This window comes from Zosterops lateralis (genome assembly GCF_965231275.1).
Source record: "Zosterops lateralis genome assembly, chromosome: 18".
NCBI classification, from domain to species: domain Eukaryota; kingdom Metazoa; phylum Chordata; class Aves; order Passeriformes; family Zosteropidae; genus Zosterops; species Zosterops lateralis.
The window spans coordinates 3423027-3435908 of NC_139778.1; the positions used below are offsets into that span (position 1 = coordinate 3423027).

The 12882-nt window shown below is 55.7% G+C and overlaps 1 protein-coding gene across 1 annotated transcript; it reads left to right on the plus strand.

Annotated features, from left to right (window-relative positions):
• The first annotated feature begins 2143 nt into the window (after positions 1-2143).
• Positions 2144-3531, plus strand: LOC310916628 (GTP-binding protein Rhes-like). Its single transcript, XM_083874305.1, has one exon. The coding sequence runs from the start codon at positions 2391-2393 to the stop codon at positions 3015-3017; it is 627 nt and encodes a 208-aa protein (XP_083730431.1). The 5' UTR covers positions 2144-2390; the 3' UTR covers positions 3018-3531.
• Positions 3532-12882: the final 9351 nt, after the last annotated feature.

Below are 12882 nucleotides of genomic sequence, written 5' to 3' on the forward strand. Positions count from 1 at the left end.
CCTTCACCCTGCCCACACCCTGCAGGACACTTCACCTCTGCAGAAATGACCCACAGCAAGGACAGCAGTCGTGACATGACCCAGTCCTGGCTCCCACAGCACCAGGGTCTGTAGCCCTGGTTTCGTGCCTGAGGTGTTTTGTTTTTCTGAAATTCTTTTCCCAGGGAATTTTCTGTAAATAAGAGAAGTATTTTTGCAACTGTACCTATGTTCACACTCCTTTTCCTAGGAGGGACTTCTTGATGTCCCTCTGGTCGGAGGGACATGAATGTGATTGAAGAGGTTTGTCTTTGTTTCACCAATCGAATTGGTCTGTGTAGAACAGTATATAAGGGAGACACATCCCAAAAATAAAGGAGTCTGTGTTGTTGTGGTGTACAACAAAGTCAAGGGTCCCCTTCCCAAGCCCAGCCAGGGAAGCTCTCCATGGATGGCACTGCTGTCCATGCTGGCTCCTTCCCTGGGTGCCAGCAGTAAAGGGGATGGTTTAGGGCCAGGATGGGGTGCTTGGAGCCTGGGGTTCCCATTCCCTCCTGCCATGGGTTCCTCCTTCACCCTGGGCATCATTTCTGTACCTGTGAGAGAGGTGCTGGGTGCTGTGAGACTGAACAGATCCGTGTTTTGAGGCCCTTTGGAATGAAATGCTGGGAAAAGGAGCAGCAGCAAGGGCACCACAGCCCCCCAGCACATCCTGAGTTTGCAGAGTTTTGCTGCAGCAGCTGGGAGGGACTGTGGGAGACCCTCTTCATCTCTCTTGAAAACCAAACACCAAGAGGCATTAACCAAATTCTTTCCTAATAAAAAGATTTGGGTTTGGCTTTACACAGCTTCCAAAAGCTGGCTTGAGATTACTGGTCCTGCCCTGCTGCCTCACTGTCCTCAGTTCCTCATTTCCATTGGTGCCACTGTCACACCAGGCACCAAACCCCTGGCACTGCTTCCTTCGTGCATCCTCTGCTCATCCACTCCTCTCTCCTGCCATCAAATCTTCTCCATCCCCAGCTCCTTCCAGCTCCCAGGGCTCAGTCCTTGACATTTGAGATCTCCTCATGGCTCAGGAAGTGTCCCCAGAAAGAGCTTCATGTTGGTGAGGGAAGGCGCATCACCAGGTGATGCCGTGGGGCACTGGACACCAATCCCATTGTCAGTCCTGCTGGGGACCCAACCCTTCCCTTCTCCCAGGGCAGGCTGACACCAGGACAGGACTCTGCTCATCCTGATACAATCTCTTGACTCTCCTGATAATAAGATTAGCTGGGAAAGCTCCTAACATGGCTGAAATGTAACAATGACTGGAGAATTGAAAGGCAGGAATAATTCCAGTGAAAAGGGTTTGGGGATCAAATGAACAAATTCATCCAGAACTAAATGGTGGAAATGGTACTTGGCCATGGAAACAAAAACAACTGCATTAAAGCTCAAAAAACCCACACAACAGAAAATTTAGCAAAGAAACTTATTTGAACTTCTGTGCAAGTTCCCTTTGTGTTTGCACTTTGCATCAATCAGCTCCTGAGACGGCTCTGGAGTGGGATGGAAGGTGAGGGCTGAGCAAACACACCTGCATGGGGCAGTTTGTACCTCCAGAGCAACCCCAGTGCTGGGTCAGGGCCGTTCCTCCCCACGGCTTTGGGCATCTGCTCCGGAGAGTGCCCTGCATTGTCTTCACGGAGATTTTATTTCTCCCTCTGGTTAAATATTTCACAAAAATCACCGGCTAACTGACAGCTGAATGAGGAGGTTATGACAGACGGGAGAGCTTATTTTCCCCCTCCAGCCAAACATTTCATCGCTTCACTGCAGACTTGGGCGCGTTCACAGCGACTCTGGCTGCAAACGAGTCCCAGCCCTGGGTTGGCGCAGGAAATGCCGCGGGTGCCACTGTCCAGCCCCGGCCATGAGCCACACCAGGGGTGGGGATGGTCACTGAGTGTCCCCACTGCCAGCAGCCCTCGCCAGTCAGCTCCCAGTACTGTGTGGGGAGCTGGAGGAGCTGCAGGACCGCGGGGTCCCTGTGCACCGACAGCGCTGCCGCGCTCCGGGGCTGGCGCGGCTTTCCAGGGCTGAACTCTGCGGATTGGCCCGGAGCACCCCGCTCTCCTCCCTCTCTGCCCTCCCTCCTCCGGCACCCACAGCCCACAGAGATTGGACAGCTCGGTGCCACATGGCAGAGAGGAACCAGGATAAAAAAATGAGCAGGACTTGGGGGTTGTAGAGTCGGCGGTGAGGCAGGTGGGAGAAGTTTGCGGAGCGGCGGCACCGACATTCCTCGGCTGCGCCGAGCCAGGGCAGGGAGGACGGACAGACGGACACAGTGGGGGCTGCAGCACCCAGGGACACCTGCGGGGTGAGCACCAGCTGCGCAGCATCCCGTCCTCTCCGTGCCAGCCATGTCCCTGGTGGTGAAGGAGAAGAACCACGTCCGGCTGGTTTTCCTGGGAGCCGCTGGCGTGGGCAAGACGTCGCTCATCCGGCGCTTCCTGCTGGACACCTTCGAGCCCAAGCACCGGCGCACGGTGGAGGAGCTGCACAGCAAAGAGTACGAGGTGTGCGGGGCCACGGTCAGGGTGGAGATCCTGGACACCAGCGGCAGCTACTCCTTCCCGGCCATGAGGAAACTCTCCATCCAGAACAGTGACGCCTTTGCCCTGGTCTACGCCGTGGATGACGCCGAGTCCTTCGAGAGCGTCAAGAGCCTGCGGGAGGAGATCCTGGAGGTGAAGGAGGACAAGGTGCCCCCCATGGTGGTGGTCGGCAACAAGGCGGAGAGCGGCGGGCGGCGCCAGGTGCCCGCGGAAGACGCGCTGTCGCTGGTGGAGCTGGACTGGAACAGCCGCTTCGTGGAGGCCTCGGCCAAGGACAACGAGAACGTGCTGGAGGTGTTCAGGGAGCTGCTGCAGCAGGTGAACCTGCCCAGCAGGCTCAGCCCCGCGCTCTGCAAGAGGAGGGAGACGCTGCCCAAGGAGCAGGCGCTCCGGCCGCCCATGAACAAGACCAACAGCTGCTCCGTGTGCTGAGCCGGCCCCGGGGAAGGAAACTCAGGTGGGCTGGGTGGGGAGAGGAGCCAAAACTTCCCCTGCTGCCTCCTACCCCATTCCGTCCTCTTCCCCACCCAGCCCACAGGAGCATGGAGGGTTGGAGGTGACAGGGAGCTGGAGGGGATGCTGGTTGCTGGATGGGTGTGTGAGAGGGGGAATTCCCAAAAAAGCTGGAGGCTCACCTGGGGAGCAGCTGTGGGTCAGCCAGGGCGCTGTGGGGGAGCTGGCAGGCCCGGGCAGAGGGGACAAACACCAGGGCTGTGGCAGATGTGGGCACCTCCTGCAGCTGCATCAGCCCTGCCAGTGCCGCTGTCCCAGGGCACCCAGGTCCGGTGTCACCTCGTCCCAAGCACCTACAACCTCCTGGCATGGCTCTGGCACCCACTGCACATCCAGTGTCCCAGCAGTCCTGAGTCTGTACCTGGTGTAGAGCATGTGATAGGGTGGTCTGTGCATCAGTTTGGTTTGCTCTATTCTCTGTTTGTTTGGTTTTTTTAAGCATTACCAATAAATAAATTGTTGCAAAGTGGAGCTGGAAAATGTCTTGGTTTCTTTCTCCTGTATTTCAGATGCTGCAGTGCCCACTATCAGTGTTTTATGCTCTTATCACTGCATTTTGCCTTCCCTCCTCTGTGCTCCAGCCTCCTGTGGCATGTCCTGGCACTGGAGGAGCCTGCCCAGCTCTCCAGCCTCCCCTGGCAGTGTCAGGACATTCAGAGTTATGATTTTTCTAATAATTTACCCACAGTGAAGTTTTGACCAAGCAGCAGAGACCAACAATAAAACACCTTGTCAACTCTGAGCACAAAAAATAGCAGCCAGCCATTAAAAGACATCTGATCCACTGAAATAAAAACACAAACACGTTAAAAGGAGATAATAAACAGCACGGAGGGAGGCACAGAAGAGCCGTGTTTGCTGTGCTGAGTGTGCCCTGAACTGATTTACTCTCTCCTCACACAGCCCAGCCGGGCTGTAATGAGCACTTAACCTGCTCAGCAGCCACACACACACAACACACACATCAGAAATAGAGATATCAAAGCCTGATGGATTAAAGGGTCACCCCCCAGATCCAGACCGGAGGGAGATGGGCAGTTTGGGGTCTGCAGCTTTCAGAAGCCCAGCCCTACAGGATGGTGGGCTCCTGATCAGCTGGGGAGGCACCTGGGGATTCCAGCCCCTTCCCAGAGGACCAGGTGCCAGCAGGGAGAGCCCAGCTTCCCTGTGGGTATCACTTGCTGGGCACCCTGCTGCCACCTCTCCCGTGGGCACTGGAGCCACAACAGCCACCTCCAGACAAGCAAAATTCTCCTCCCAAAATCTGGTGGGGAGTGAGGCTGGGAACAGGTAGTGGAGGGGACAGATGGAGGGGGACAGGCACTGGAGGGGACAGGCAGGTGCCACCAGGACCTGCCGTGGTGGCTCAGGTTGCCCTCAGCTCTGTCTCTCAGCTTGTGCTGCCACCATGACACTGTGCCCAGGTGTGTGGCTGTCCCTCACCCAGTGCCTGGGGACAGGCAGAGTTCCTGAGGATGGAGCCCCTCCCGGGGACAAAGGGGGCTGCTGCCTGCAGGGAATGAGCAGAACCAGCTCACGTTGGGCAGTGGTGCCCCCCACCCGCAGTGGGGCTGGGTGTGCCCAGCAGGGGACACCTGCCCGGGCTGTCCCTGCCTGCCCTGCCCAGCCCAGCCCTGGCCAGGGCTGCCCCAGCCGTGCCCCTCCATGACCCCACCTCTCACTGCCCGGCCGGCCCTGCAGTAGTCCTGTACCTCCCAGGGCGGGGTCTGGGTTGGGCGATGCAGGATCAGCAGCACCAGGCCCTTTGGTGCACAGCACTGTGCTGAAAGCAGAAGGAAAACCTCTCTGCAGTGTGAGGAGAGGAAGCTGGATGGGCAAGGCTGGCTGCCAGCCCCTCCTGTGAGATCCATGGTAGGAAACGATTCCTCCTGGGGTCCCAGCCGCCTCCCCAGGCTCAGGCTGGCAGAGTCCCCCAGGCTTCCCCCTTGTGCCCCATCTCTGCCTTCCCTGGGCAGAGCAGGACCCCCGGGGACTCCAGGACCCCACCTCCCAGCCAGCCCCAGCCCAGGACCTGCGGGGTTCAGCAGTCACTGCTCTGCAGACGAGAGAGATCCTGGTCGAGATGCTGCAGCTGCAACAGATGCAGGAACCAAGGTGCTGGAGGTGCAGGAGATGCACAGGGAGGTGTTGGAGGTGATGGAGCTGCTGATGAAGGCGCAGGAGCTGCAGAGGGCGATGCAGGAGGTGCAGGAGCTTCTCACGGAGGTGCCAGACCCTCTCCACGTGCCCACCTCCTGCTCCTGCAGCGCCGGGCTCCAGCAAAGAGCGGAGCCATTGGAGGAGCTCTCCAGCACCAATTGCCCTTGGCCCAATGCCTGCCGGCCTTGTACAGCCCCCCCGGGGCCGCCCCCAGCCCCATCTCCCTCGGCCGGGCAGGGCAGGGGGCAGCGAGCAGGGGTGGTGTAGGGATGTAGGGATGATGTAGGGATGGTGTAGGGATGGTGTAGGGGTGCAGAGATGGTGTAGGGATGCAGGGGTGGTGCAGGGATGTGTAGGGAGGCAGGGATGATGTAGGGAGGTGTAGAGATGGTGTAGGGATGCAGAGGTGGTGTAGGAATGATGTAAGGATGCAGGGATGATGTAGGGATGCAGAGGTGGTGCAGGGATGGTGTAGGGGTGGTGCAGGGATGGTGTAGGGACGCAGGGATGGAGCAGGAATGGGGTGCAGGGATCCCCAGCCCTTCAGCCCCCACCTGCACAGCCCCTCTCTGGGCTTTCACTGCCATGAAATGCTGTGGCAGGGGTGGCTCTGCCTGGCTTGTGGTCACCTTGCTTGGCCCCTGTGGTCCGGCAGCCCCGGCCATGCAGGGCCAAGATGTGGGGCTGGGGTTGGGCTCTGGCAGGACAGAAACCTTGGGATTTCCCAAGGCTGTGTGTGAGGTGCAGGGTGAGGCAGAGTAGCTCCAAATCACAGTGCAGCTCCAAATCACAGTGCACCAGAGGATCTGTGCCAGGAACAGCGAGTGTCAGCCCTGTCCCAGCCTCTGCCTGTGCCCATGGCAGTGCTGGGCCTCCAGCAGTGCTTCTCATGGCCAGAGCAGGGCAAGAGGTGACCCTGCAGAGTGGGGTAAGAATAGGCAGGTCTGGTGTCTCCTGGCCTGAGGGGTCAGTGTGTGACCTGTGCTCAGCCTCGGCTTTAGCAGGAAAATGCAGCTCAGGGAGGCCCCGGGGTCACAGAGGGAGGGTGGAGCCCCTCAGTGTGTCTGTCCTGTGGGGTATGCTGACGGGATGAACACCTGCAGCTCCTTTCCTTTCAACAAATGGCAGCAATGAAATGGCTTTTCCTTCCCAGACACAGCCCAGCCCAGCTGCAGCCCAGGGCAGGGAATGGGGATAGCTGATCCCTGCACACACAGGGTGCTACAGCTGTCCCTGCACACCCAACACAGCCACACAGCCACAGGCCTAAGAGAGGAGCAATATCTGCCCTCCTGCTTGCCCTGCCAGGAGGAGAGGGCAGCTGGGCTTTTGGGGAAAGCCTGGGGAGAGCAGGATCCATTCAACATCCCTCCAGGCTCCCCCTGGCTCAGCTCTGCCCGGCAGCACTCGCTTGTCCAGAGCAGTTGTCTGTAACTCTGGGTACTCACAGGGTCAGGGGAGCAGCAGGTGGAGGAGCTCTGGTCTTCAGAGCAGCTGCTGGAGGCCCCCAGCACAGGAGATCCAGAGTGTACAGGGGAAGACCCCGGGGCTGCTGCAGTGTCCAGGGAAAATCTGTGAGGCCTGTGCAGGCACCCCCAGGCTGTCCTGGCACAGCAGCCCAGGAGCAGGGGCTGCTCTCCTGACCCCATCTCTGGGGCTGGGGGGTTCCATTGCCTGGGCCCTCGGGGATCAGCTGAGATTTAAGATGGAGCCGGTTTTCCAGCTGTTGTTACATCCATGTTTAAAGGGGCCTGAGAGAGGGGACAAAGGGCCACAGGCTGTGTCTCTGTGGGTGACTGACTGTTGCTCTCCCTGCACTGGGTGCTCTGGGAGCCCCAGCCCCTGCAGAGCAGTGAGGGATGTGCCAGGACACACCCGGCTCCCCAGGGCTGCCCTGGCTGGTGCTGAGCTGGCTGGTGCTGAGCTCTCTGGTGCTGTTTCCTCCACAAAACACACCGCAGTGAACTCACAGAACCGAGGGGCTGCTCTTCCCTTTCTCCAAACCCGGGAAAGGTCTGGAACATCCTCCTGTAGTCACTCCCCTTTCCCTTTCCCCGGCTGGTCCCCTTCACCCCAGGCTCCCCCCAGCCCTGTCCCAGGCTCACACAGCTCCGTGTGACCCCTCCTGTGCTGTTCCACATCACGCAGCCCATCCCATCGCAGGGCCGGGGGATTCTCCATTTGTGCGTGTGCACAAACAGCGGCGGGGCCGGGCAGGAGCAGCAGCAGCTGAGCCCGGGCCGAGCCCAATTAGCACTGCTGCCTCCGTTTGCTCAGGCCCTGATTGATGGGCGGCCCCGACACGGCAAAACACGTTAAGGCCCAAAGCGGCACTCAGGGGTTGGGGGGTGATTAAAGGTGTTTGTCTCCGGAGCTTTGGGCCAGCGCCGGGAAACGCTGAGTGCTCTGCACAGAGAGAACCTCGTCACATGAGCCCCATCAGGGCAGGCGCGATTCGGGGAATCGTGGGGCTCTTCAGGCTGGAAAATACCTGGAAGGTCGCCGAGTTCCTGGCACTGGGGAGGGCAGCGGGAGCATCCTCAGCCCGGGCAGGCAGCGCCCTCCGGCTCCAGGCCGAGAAACGCCGCAGAAGAGGCTGGAGCCGGGGAATCGCTCTCTTCACCCCGGGAACAAGTGACAGATTGAGAGGGAACAGCGTCACATTTCCCCAGGAGAGGTTTAGATGGGACATTGGGGAAAATTTCTTCTCCAAAAGGTTTGTCCAGCCCTGGCACGGCTGCCCAGGGCAGTGGTGGAGTCACCATTGCTGGGGGATTTAAAAGCCGTGTGGATGTGGCCCTTGGGGACAGGGGTTAGGGGTGGCCTTGGCAGTGCTGGGGTGACCCTTGGACTTCGTCACCTTGAGGTCTTTTCCAGCCCTAGTGATTCCACGGCTGAGCCCCTGCACAGCCCATGGTGGCCCCCCTCTCCTCAGCTCACCTCTGCTCGCCATGGGCCCAGCCCCCTGCTCGGCACCCCTGCGGCACAGCGGCCTCCAGAACTGCCGCGACACCAGCCCGGGACACGAAATCCACCTGCAATTGTGTCCAAACAAAGAATTTTATAAAAGAGCTCCCCTAAAAAACACCCGGGCCGGGGCTCGGAGCGGCTCCCTGGCGCCACCCTGTGGGGACACGGGGAATTGCAGCCGGGGACAGGGGACTCGGTGACCCCCGGGAGCACCTCGGCCCTTGCGACAATGGGCTCCTCTGACCTCTGCCACCGCTCATTCCTGTGGCCACCGATCCCTGGTACCGCTGACACCCGCCACCATCAGTCCCCCGGGACCACCGACCCCCCTCATCAACAATCCCTGCCACCACTGACCGTGAGACCACCAACCCCTCTGACCACTGACCCCTGTGACCACTGACCCTTGTGACCACAGGCCCCTCTGACCACTGACCCCTGTGACCAACCCTTGTGGCCACTGATCCCTGCAAACCCAGCCCCTCTGACTGACCCCTCTGACTACCAGCCCCTCTGACCACAGACTCCTGTGGCCAGAAGCCACTGACCATCAGTCTCTCTGACCACTGACCCCTGTGACCTCCAGTCCTAGTGACCACTGACCCCTGTGACCACTGACCTCCCTGTGGCCACCAGCCCCTGTCCACCAGCATGGGGCCACTGCAGATTTCTTCCCTGGACAGAACAGATTGCAGGAGCTCAGGGAACCACCCACTGCAGGGCTCCAAGTGTTTGCAAGAGCATTAACAGCCCTTTGACTTTTAATTGAGGGCTCAGAGCTCAGGGTGCTGAGCTTTGCTTGATACAAAGGCTTTTCTGAATCGAGAGGCTCCAGTGAGGAGTCCCAGCTGCTCTGCAAACACCTCTGCTCATGCCTTGCATCCTTCAGAGTATCCAGGCAGCCCCCAGGAGAGCTCTGGCCCTGCAGGCTCGGGGTTGTGCCTTCCTAGAGCAGGGCTGCTGCAGAAGAGAAGAAAAGTGGGGTTTGTTCCCCTGGCACAAAGTTGTCCCTCGAGCTGTGGAAGGGCAGAGTTCCCCCTGAGCCTGGGAGGGCCGAGTGGCTCCTGCAAAAACTCAGGAATCTCCACTCTGAGCTGTGACTTACCAGCTTTTCACTGCAGAGCTGATCATCCCCATTCTGGCTCTGGCCAGAATCCCAGTGCCAGCAGAATCTGTGCTGTAGAAACCCTGATGTCCCTTGTGCTGCAGTTTTGTAACCCACAGGGAGATGCCAAGGTGCTGGTAACCATTTCTTGTTGTGCAGACCATGAACTTCCAGAGATTTTCGTGATAAATATGTAAAAGAAAAATGTAAAAGACAGTTGATAAATGCTCTGATTTGGTATTTCTTCCCTCAGGTCCCACACAGGACAGCAGCTGGACACGTGGCTGATCCCTCTGTGGTCCCACTGACAATGAAACCAGCAGATCACTTTTAAGAATGCATCAATTCTTGCTGTGCCAGGGGAGTGCTGCACTTTAGATGTCTTGTATTGACAAGAACTCTAAGAATAACCCCATTTGAAAAATGTGGTATTTGGTCTCCTTAACTTTGTTGAAGGTCCAAGTAGAAAAGGAGAGACTTCAACCAATTCCCTTTAGACTCACTTCAGAAAGTTTTCCTTTCTCATCTAAAGCTGGTGCCCACAGTGGGTTCCAATGTCCTGAATACCTGAATTCTCTAAACCAGATCAAAAATCAGTGTTTGAGCTGTAAGGGCATGAGCATCACTATCTCTGCTGTGAGATGTCTGTACTAGATCTCACCTTTTCCTGATAACTGAGTTATTTTTTTTAATACTTTGTTTTTCCTTCTGTCCCACCCCAGTTAAGGACAGAAGCAAAAATTCCCTACACTGTGTTTTAAATTTCATATTATGAGGAGTTAGTGTTCTGTACTTAACTCCCACTAAATAATAAAAAAAACATCGTTTTGGTCTGCAGACAGAGCTTTAAAGCTTTATTCACCATTAAACCCAGTTTGAGTGTCTGAACGTCTGTGCTCAAAAGCAGCACCAAGGGGTGTCCAAAGACTTGTCCCAGGCTGGAGTCACTGGGTTCCTTTGCTGCTCCCAAGTGCCCAATGTCGTATCTTGTGTTCCAGAAGAACCCCTAGAAATGGGATTTTTTCCAAGAAAGGTGCTGAAGCAGCCTGGGAAATGATTTTGAATCTACTCCCAGCTGTGCTCCCAGCCAGGTTACCGTGGATTCCATAATTCACAAACCAAGAGGCAGAGAAAGCTGAGGAGCAAGAAATGAAGGATATGAGTCCAACACAGTGAACTGCACACAGCTCCAGAAGCACCTCACTGCATGCTCATGTTTACATAGTGGTGTAGAGAAATGCATCACTGAGCCAACAGGGAAAACTGTTGGGTTTTTTTTCTATTTTTTTTTTTTTTTTTAAATTTGAGTCACTTTTAGCTCTTTCAGCAATGAGACTCCCCTATAAATCAGGCAGGTCCCTGTGCAATTCCTCCAGCCCTGTCCCTGGGCTCCACCACCCTCCCCACACCAGCTGCATCCCACCTTGGATGCTGCAGGCTCAGGCAGCTGGGGAAATGTGCTGGGAAACACAATCCCGGCAGTTTTTGGGAAAACACTCATCAATAAAGGCATCACAGGGCGATCAAAGCCATTTGCAATCTTTTGCTTCAGGATTTGTGATTATTATCCCAGCAAAGAGGGCAGGGCTGCTTAGCTGTGGGGGCTGATCTCTGTCCCCTCCTCTGTCTTTCAGGTATTTTCTGCTCCTGCTCAATCTCCCACTGGGATTACAGTTCTAATTAGGCAATTTACAGACTTCACACAGGCAGAGGCTGCCATTCTTTACCTGTGGAATAATCACCTCCTCTGCCTTTATCAGAAGCTCCCTGTCATTTGTGGGGAGGGAGGAGATGGGAGGGACACAGGCGAGTGACAGGAGAAGACAGAAAAAGTGGGTCCTGCTTGAAATTGGATAAAATAAAGCAAAGATGTGAGCTTTTCCTGCTCTTGTGAGGCACGCCCTTGAGTAAAACCTAACTGTAAAGCCTGAATATTGCAACCCAAACAAGGAGGCCTAGTGCAAAAATGGGAGGAGAATTTGCTCTTTTCCAACACCATCAGTCACACAAGTCTGCAGCCTGCTTGAATATTTTCAGTATAAATGTTTTCAGTATAAATGAAGAAAAAATTCATTTAAATTAAGAAGTGGGCAAAGGATCCAGGAGGTGGAACAACAGAAAAATTACAGAGGAATCTTGCCACAGTTGTGAATATTTTCAAGACCAAAATGAGCATTTAAAATCATCAAGTATTAACCCAGGACAGAGAGCTGGGGGACACACCTCTCCCAGCAGCCCCACGGGTGGGTCAAAGCAAAGCCCCTTTACTACCAACCACATTTATTGAAAAAGCAAAGGCATCTCCCAGCCGATCGTGTTTTGTACCACTTTAATAACCCTGAAATCTGCACCGGGACCGCGTTTTCATCGGGGTCAAATTTACAAGCGACTCGTTTCCAGCGCGTGGGACAGTCAACAACGAACACGGCGAGGGCACACAGAGGACACAATGTCACCTCCTGTCCATGGAACATCCTCTGGGACAGGCGGGGACACCGCGGGATGGAGCCGGCAGAGGAACCTGGGGGAAGGAAAACACCTGGAGCCCACTAGAACATGGGGCCAGTCCGTCCTCCCTCGGGAAGGCCGCAGTAGGGCCGGCGCTGGGCTGTCTCCAGATTTCAGGGCTCACGGCTGGGATGGGGAGGCACAGCACAGCCCAGCAGTTGAGGTTTCATGGTGTCGGGAGAGGCGACACAAGGACGTGGGACGGTGCTGGGAGCTCTCCTGGGACACTCCAGGATCCGGGCAGGTCACACCGAGGGTCCCCAGGCCGGGGCTGGACATCCCGAGGGCGGCACAGCCGGACAGGGCTCGGCGGCAGTTCAGGGGATGATGCTCAGCTCAGCTCAGCTCAGCTCAGCTCGGCTCCGCTGGCACAGCTGAGCTCCAACACAAATCCTAAAATGTTTTCCAATTCCATTTCCGGACTCTTCCAACTCCAGTCATTCTTAACACATACAGATAGCCATATACATTTTTGTTTGTTTGTTTGTTTTAATTAAAAAGCTCCTTCACATACACAATCATATATTGAATTAGCAAGAACAATAATGTATTTCTTGGAGAATAGCAAAACATCTGCTCTGCCAGTGCCACCCACAAACTAGACAAAGAACTAAGAAATCTGACAGTTTCAGACCACTTAGGAAAGAGAAATTCTCTTGGCCTAAAGACAGGGAGCCATGCAGTGAAGGTGCCATGGAGGGTACAGCAAACACAACAGAAAAACACAGTGTTAAAAATGTTTCCTTGTAAAGATTCTGCAGCCAGAGGGTGAATCCTGATCATCAGGAGCTTTCTTTATATTTTTAAGAAATACTGGATAGCATTGAAGCAGAAATGACACTGAAATTAAATAAAGAGCTACACAAACACTAAAAGATTGATTTTGGCCAAAAGGTGAAATTTCCTTTAATGCATCACAGGGGGTGTGTCTGAATTTTAAGAGTGCATCTGATTTACAAAAAGATGTTGCTGCCAACCTCATGGAAGAATAAAACTTCTGACTCCGTAAGGGACCTCAATGTCTCGGCAACAAAGCCCAGA